This window comes from Octopus bimaculoides, chromosome 3 (genome assembly GCF_001194135.2).
Source record: "Octopus bimaculoides isolate UCB-OBI-ISO-001 chromosome 3, ASM119413v2, whole genome shotgun sequence".
In the NCBI taxonomy this organism is placed as follows: domain Eukaryota; kingdom Metazoa; phylum Mollusca; class Cephalopoda; order Octopoda; family Octopodidae; genus Octopus; species Octopus bimaculoides.
In genome coordinates this window covers 54,060,257-54,068,744 of record NC_068983.1, presented here as the reverse complement: position 1 = coordinate 54,068,744, position 8,488 = coordinate 54,060,257, and the positions used below count along the sequence as shown (strand labels likewise).

At 36.2% G+C, this 8,488-nt stretch overlaps 1 protein-coding gene across 1 annotated transcript; it reads left to right on the top strand.

Moving 5' to 3' along the window:
• The first annotated feature begins 7,818 nt into the window (after nucleotides 1-7,818).
• Nucleotides 7,819-8,241, top strand: LOC106873184 (uncharacterized). Its single transcript, XM_014920422.1, has one exon. It carries the CDS (start codon nucleotides 7,819-7,821, stop codon nucleotides 8,239-8,241), a length of 423 nt encoding a protein of 140 aa, XP_014775908.1.
• The last annotated feature ends 247 nt before the right edge of the window (nucleotides 8,242-8,488 follow it).

The window sequence follows — 8,488 nt, the reverse complement described above, 5'->3', positions numbered from 1 at the left end:
TCTTAGTTGGGGATCGCCTCATAGCTCTCTTATCTGAGATAAGTCTAATTAATTTGAGATTAGTTTATTAATTTTTTTAGTGTTTAATGTGGTTTAGTTGTTTTGTTAAATATTGGCCTGAGGTTTTCGTACAGAATGCGCTAAAATATCTCTGCACGAGTGTGTTGGGCGTTACGTCAAATGCAGTAACGGTAGCTGTGTTAGTTATTTCTTCACACAGCTCTAGAAATACATTTTCATTCACTAAAAACGCTTGCAAACAATTGACAGAAAAAATTTTTTTATTGCATAAAGAGTTTTGACTGTATTGGTCTTTTGCAAATAATAACAGCAATATTTCATACTGGGAGAGGTGGAAAAACAGCGCCACGTCAAAGGAAGTTACTTTCGAGATATTGCGTGAATGTTTGGTTCGGTCTGTCTAAAAACCTGGAGATGTCAGCGCAAATCTCCTTGGCAAGAGTGGAGGAGCATTTTGTTTAAACCGCCTTCAACACATTGCCCGGTGAGATGTGTGAATGAGTCGGCCAGTTTCAATGTTCTACAAAGGGTTTTGGCGTTAAAAGCGACTTTATATCAGGCACAAAAAGAAGATTTTAGAAAATTGATTCACGCGGCGACTTGACGCTGATTGGTTGTTTAATAGACCAATCTCGTGAAACTGTTGTGGTTTGCTCGTGAGGTCTGATTGCGTATTCAGAAATTCGGTTTCGAATCCCTGCTACAACTTTACAAATTTCAGCAGTTGACAAATGTTTCAAGAACAATCGCAAATGTATAAAGATCTAAATCATTACAATAACAAATGAAAAAACAAAGGCATTGGAGGGGCGATGCATACCCTGCGTACAGATAAATTTTTCCGCAAATTATAGTGTGGTTAACACGCGCTGCTTACCCATGCTTTTAAATTGAACTGCATTAACTTATTTTTTTAAAGTATCACCATTATAGATATTTATACTCCGGTGAAATTAAGAAATCAACTCGTAAATAAACGAAACCCTCGAATCCCTCAGAGTACACACACAGTCTCATATCTATGTATGTACCGTAAATCCTCGAGTATAATCCGCACTTTTTTCCCAAAATTTAAGGTCAAAATTTCTAGTGCGTACTATATACGAGGTTAAAAATTTTAAATATTTTCTAAGCAAAATTTTCTAAGTGATAAATATGTGAAAGGCAATTTACTTAATATTTATTTTTCCCTGACGTTATTACTGTTATTTCTTTATTTTCTGCAAACAAAGTGCACAAAAAGCTACACATTTGCATTATGTTATATATACAATAATAATAAAGGACGTTACCATAAATACGTTTACAAACCAAGGACGTTATATAGACCTCCTTCACTCAAGTTAGAGAAGGGTGCGTATTATACACAAGATTTAAGTTTTTCAGAGGTACAGCCCCCTAAAAATCCCCTGCGTATTATACTCAAGGGCGGACTATACTCGAGGATTTAGATATTTACGTATGTATGTACTCACACGTATCTACGCGGATAGGTACATCAAGATCTATACACATGCAGACAAGGGTCGATACATATGAAAAAGAAAGTGAACAAAATATGACCACTTGCTTATCGGGAAATTTGTAAGATCGATTTCAAATTTTTCAAATTTTTTTTAAAGTTCACCATTATAGGGATTTATACTCCAGAGAAATTAAGAAATCAAGTCGTGAATTAAGTATCGCCATTTTAGGTATTTATACTCTGGTGACATTAAGAAATCAACTCATAAATAAACGTAATCCTCGAATCCATCACTGTACACATGGGCACACGCAGTCGCGTATGTATGCATATGTATCTATGCGCATAGGTACACCTTGATCTATACACATGCAGACGAGGGTCGATTCATATGAAAAAGAAAGTGAACAAAATAATATAACCACTTGCTAATCAGGAAATTTGTAAGTTCAATTTAGAATTTTTTTTTTTTTTTTTAAGATAATCAAACCAAATGTTCATCGTTTCGAGCCAATGAGTTTTTCTGCCAAATGTGGTGAAAATCCGTTCAGCCGTTTTCCAGTAATTTTGCAAACACAGACAAACAAAGACGAGTGATTACAATACCCTGCTTTTGCTTACATGCACAAGGTAATAAAGGAAAACGATAACAGATTAGCTACACGAAGGTATTGTTAATATTTGACTAACTTTATTAGCGTCACATCAATGGCCATACAAACTATGGGGCGTTTTTCTGTCTCACCCTTTACATTTATTAAAAACCTTTGTGGCAACTCAGCTAAATTAACTTGTCAGGTTTGGCATTTAACATTTATATATAACATTTAAGATTCAAGCATTTTCATATTTATTTCTTTTTTTTAACATTTATTATAAACAGCAGGTTTTGTGTTTGTTTTTGCATTTAACCTTTGCATGTCTATGTATGTTTATCATGTCAATTCTGATTACATACAATAAACAGACTACAGTAGATTTGGTGATCTGTATATTTTGTGAATGAGGGCCAACTAAAATTGGAGTACCTTGGGCCTCATCACCCCTTGATTCAGGAATAATAATAACAATAAGCACTACAAAATCAGAACTCCTGCTTACTGGTATGAACATCATCCTGAGCCAGTCGTTGAAGGTAGAAATGTTACTATCCTCTGGGATTTTCCAGTCAAAGCTGACAGAACGATCCAGGCTAATTGACCAGACATAATTATTAAAGCCAGGGAAGAAAATACTTGTAGACTAATAGATGTAAGTGTTCCCACTGATAAGAATATATGTATAAAGGAATTTGACAAACTAAGTAAATATAAAGCCTGGAAATTGAAATACAAAAGATGTGGCATCTTAAAGCAAGAACTGTTCCTGCTATTGTAGATGCCCTAGGTATGATAAAAGAGGGATGTCAGAAACATCTAGATAAGATTCCAGGAGAAACAAGTCTCAGAGAAATCCAAAAGATTGTGCTGACAAGCACTGCCCACGTCCTTAGAAAAACACTACCCATTTAAATGTCTGTGTTATATTTTATGAAGATATTTCAATTCTGCCCCTGTCACTTCCCCTCCCCAAATTTTCAGTCATACTGTAACATCTCTTATCCTTCACTTGCCCCAAGATGCTGGGTGTGTCTCAGCAAGTGACTGTAACAAACATGCAGATTAAAAGTAAACAATAAAAATAATAGTAATAATAATAAAATACCCTGATGCAGTACCAGACAGTGGGTCTTAACTGACTGGAAGTGTTATCATGTACATTGTTTTGTCTTGGTATAAAAGATGAGCTTCAGTAAATATTCTGCTCAATACCACAGATTTGCCTGACCTTAACCAGTTGAGCATGTCTCTTTGTGGCTGACGGTATGTGCATCTCTGATCACGAGCAGAAGTAGTGGGGGAGCATCATAGCCATGTGTTGAGAGGAATTCTTTGGAGTTTGAATAATTCACCTCTGGAAACCTACGTGTTTCATTCAACACCCTTAAACAACCCTTATTCAAGGGCCGTTTGAGCAGGATGGGCTACTCGACCTGAAGAAAATTCTAACTGGGCCCCACCTGCAAGGTCATGCGCTGTTTATTTTGATATGAGATTACCATGTCGTGCAAAAATGATTGTGATGCATGTGCCTGGTGTACCCTTATCAGACAGGTAGTCATGATGGGTATAATGGGCTTTGTATATTTCACCCCAGTGTCACTTTGAAAACATGCACTGCTCTCTCACTCAATAATAATAATAACTGATTGGCACCTTGGATAAATGTCTTTCACTTTAGCTCCGAGTTAACCAAAGCTTTTGGGGTGAATTTCTTAGAAGGAAACCTAAAGAAGCCTACTGTGTGAGAGAGAGAGACAGAAAGAGAATGTGCATGTGCGTTTTCATGTGCGTTCATTTGTACCTCCTCATCTTGACATAGCATGATAGTTGTAAACGAGTGTTACTGTTATAGAAGCCGTGTCTTTACTCTCCAATCTTCCATGAAAATATTTTCAGTCACAGGGGTGGGGAAATATTACCCTACTTAGAAGCAATTGTGGATTATGGGGGCAAGAAGGTCTTCCAGTCACAGAAAATTCTCCCATAAATTTCATGCAACTCATGCCAGCATGGAAAAATGGATGTTAAAACGACGATGGTGAGGAAATTCCAATAGCAGTAACTTAGATAATTCTTGGAGGTTTTTATGTATTGGATGACATATTCTTAAAATTTCCCTCTTCATTGAAGAAAGAAAAACACCTAGCGTCAATTGTTAGAGACTTTCAAAAGAGAGAGAAGGTAATTTATTGAAGTTAATTGCACAAATATTTCAATTTATACTTAAGACCAATCATATATTCATGAGTAAAACAGCTGCAAACATGTTTTGGACTTATTAAACCTCATCAGCATAGTATACCAAATGAAAAGGCATATTTCAATCCGTTGACAATTCTTTTGCATCTGTCATTCAGTACATCACCACCTACCTACCTACCTGAATTGATTAAATTCTCACCTTTAACCTATTTATGTCACTTCACCTTACCTGTTGCTTTTTTCAGTCATTGGAGTGTAACCATGTCAAGGTCTGGAAAGGTTTAGTCCAGGCCTGGCCAACTCTAATTACATTGCGGGCCACATTAATCACAAAGTTTTTTTTGAGGGCTGGAGTAGTTGACACTCTCGGAGTGGTTGGCGTTAGGAAGGGCATCCAGCTGTAGAAACTCTGCCAGATAAGATTGGAGCCTGGTGCAGCCTTCTGGCTTGCCAGTCCCCAGTCAAATCATCCAACCCAAGCTATCATGGAAAGCAGACGTTAAACGATGATGATGATGATGACTTGTATACTGACAGAATTGAAAGCATTTTGCTTTCTCATGCTATTATTACAATAATGAATGAATGACCATTGATTCAACAGGAAATATTATCGTTGCAAAGAGAGTAGTATCTTTCTTTTTTACTTTTCATTACAATCTTTAATTTTTTAAATGTTTGTTTAAATAAACCCATTTCAAGAAAGTATCGAGCAGGCTGCAAGATAAAAGTTGGTGGGCCGCATGCAGCCAGTAGGCCTCAGGTTGGCCAGCCCTGGTTTAGTCAAACAAGTCAACCTCAGTACCCTTTCTTAAGTCTTGTACTTATTTTATCAGTCTCTATTACCAAGTACCTAAATTATAGGGATATAAAGGGTCTTTTCTGTTTGGCTACAACCAAACAGAAAAGATCGAAAACCAAACAGAAAAGATCCAACATAAACAAATCAACACTAAATGTCACACGATGGAAGGTAGGGCTATAGATGAAGATGCTAAGATTATAGATGAAGATGCTTGGCTGAGATGTTATGAAACGCGTGGTAGTCTGTTCCATTTTTTGTTTTTTTCTTGTTTTTTTAATTATTGAATCTACACTGGCCAAGCATTTTCTGAAAATCTTTTATCAGCCAATCAAAGCTTGCTAACGTGTGCTTGCCTGCCTGCCTGCCTGCCTACTGTCTATTGAGAGATGTATTGGAAGCTGACAAAGAAGGAACTGTATTAATTATCCTTTGGTAGATTTATGACAAGTGATAAAAGTCTGCATATTTATGAAAGGTAATTGTCCAGTTCCGCATTACTGATTGCTGTTTAGTAAAAGGGGTTATCATGAGAACACAGAGAGCACGAGAGAAGATAAAGGAGAAAGTGGGGTGAGAGAGAAAATGAATGATAAATCGTAGTGATTGAGTAAGAAAGTAAAAGAAATAATGAATGGAGGGAGAAAGAGAGAAAGGGAATGAATTGCGAGAGGGAGGGGGAGAACAAATAGTAAGACAAAAAAAGAGAAGGAGTAAAGAGAGAGAGAGATAGAAAGAACGAATGACATGCATGAGAGAGAGCAGAAAGAACGAATGATGCGAGAGACAGGGAGAATGACTGATGTGTGAAAGACAGCAGAGGAGAAGTAAAAATGAGAGAGGAAGAAAATTATGTAAGAGAAAGAGAACAGATAACATGAGAGAGAGAGAGAGAACAAACTACATGAGGGAGAAAGGAGATGGATGTATATTTAAAATGTTCATGCATATTTAAAAGCTGATAGTTTGTAGTTTCCATTCACTGTTAATGTTATTGCTATGAAGCAGACATCATACTATCTTGGAAAGGTTAAAATGCTCGTTTTAGTTAACAATCTATCTCCACCTCAAATGACTCCCACAGCCCATGGGGTCAAACGGTTTTTTAAAAAGGTAATTAGCTCTGGTTTCCATTGGCACATGTCGAGAGGTATGATTAAGAATTTCACATTGAAACTCTTTGGTTTTGGAGTCAATCCGCCGCTTGGTACTCTTTGGCAAATGTCTTTTACTATGAACTTGTAAAAATACTTTGGACAGGCAAAGGGTTAACCCTCAAACTGCATGTTAACCCACCCCTCATCTTATTTAAGTATTAAAAATCTTGAATCTCACCATCTGGCAAAAACACTGATTTTCCATTTTCAGCAATCAAATCTAAAATTAATAATCAAAGTTGCCTGAGATGATTAATAATTTGATGTCTTATTGACAAAAATGTAAAATTATCTTATCTTTCATCTAAGATTTTTCTAAAAATAAATCTCTTAGTCAAACGACTTTAATTTTTTGTTTCTTTGTTGTGTATCCAGTTTTTTGTTTTAGTATAAAGTTCATATGCTTAATGTTCTATTTTTAAAATTATGCTTTTTTAATATCTACCATTTGTTTCCCTGTTTGTTCACTATTTTATCTGTGCTTGTTTTCGTTTGTGTTTTTCACCATGTATGTATATACGTAAATATATCTGTGTTTGTATGTGTTTCATTTACTATATCTTTCATTCTCTCACTTAAGTCACTGACATGTGTACATGCACGCTGACACATACACACAAACACAGACCTTTCATTTTATCTCTACTGGCCTTTTATCTTTTGTGTTTTTATCACCTTTAACTTGCCTTTTTTTAAAGTCATGTTCATGATGATTATATATGTGTACGTGTGTGTGTGTGTGTGTGTGCTTGCGTGCATGCATATGTATGCATGCAGAATGTATATGTAAGTGAAGCAGATGGCAGCTTCAGATAAGTATTCTTGCCAGTCACACACTTCAAGAGTTTTACACTCATTTGATTGTTTACAAAAAGTAAAAATGAATAAAGAAAAAATAAACTGCCAACTTGTTGATAATGAGTTCAAATCTACTAAGTATTTTGTTTTTGGACAAAACAATATCACCTTAGTTCACTCATTTGCATGCACGCACACAGTCAAAAACAATATCAATGCAATTTATTCTAGACACCTTGTCCAGGAAGAGTGGAATTTCTGTTTAATTTGGTTTAACACTAAGGAAGTCAGAACTTATTAACGACCAGTTCTTCTCAATTTGGCTTCTGTTTAAATGATTTCATTCACATCTAAGATGCATCATAGAAATGTTTATTCTAAATAATCTTGTTCCTAAATCCATTTTGTGAAAAGGACTGAATTGCAAAAAGCTGAGAACTACTTTAGAATGATTGAAAAACACTGCAGCATTTGGGTCTCATATAAAAAGTGGGTATTAAATTGCAAAACTTGTCTGACATTCTGTTTACCATAAACCATTCCTGATTTCTATCCTTATTGAATGTGGAAGGCAAGATTTTTATGGGAATTCTTTCGAAGAGAATGAAGACATATTTACAGAGTAATGGACATGTCGCTGAATCTGTTCAAAAGGCCGCAATCCTTGGATGCGTTGGACACTAAGGCATATACCTACCAAAGGAGGCCAATGCAGAGACTATAAAACAGTTTAGGCTGATATCTTTATTGAATGTGGAAGGTAAGATCTTCATGGGAATTCTTTCAAGGAGTAATGGATATGTTGATGAATCTGTTCAAAAGGCTGGAATCCCTGGATGCATTGAACACTGTTTTTTGATTTGGAAAACGATCCAGGATGCCAAACAGAACAAGAGAAGTCTGAACATGGTATGGCTTGACCTAGCTAATGCATATGGCTCAGTGCCACACGAATTACTGATGAGAGCCATGGACCACTTCCACATTCCAGACAAAGTAACCAAAATAATGAGGCTGTATTATGATAGTTTTGAGATGAGGTTTACAGCTGGAGATTTTACAACAGATTGGCACCAATTGGAGATTGGCATTGCTGCTGGCTGTACAATATGTCACATGGTTTATCTTAATCATGGAGATGATTTTGAAAGTCATGGATTTTTCGGAATAAATCACTCATGTACAATCGCCTAAGAAAGCCTTCATGGATGACGTGACACTTTTATCTATAGATAAGCAAATCATGCAGAATGCTCTCTTGAGACTAGACGAGCTGGTGAGGTGGTCAAGGATGCAGTTTAGAACAAAAAAATTGCATAGTCTGACATTTGTTAAGGGAGTGCAGAAAGAATTTAAGTTTCGAATAGCTGAAGAAAACATTCTAACAGTCAAAGAAGAACCCGTCAAGAGCTTGGGGCGAGTATATGCTGGAACATTGTCA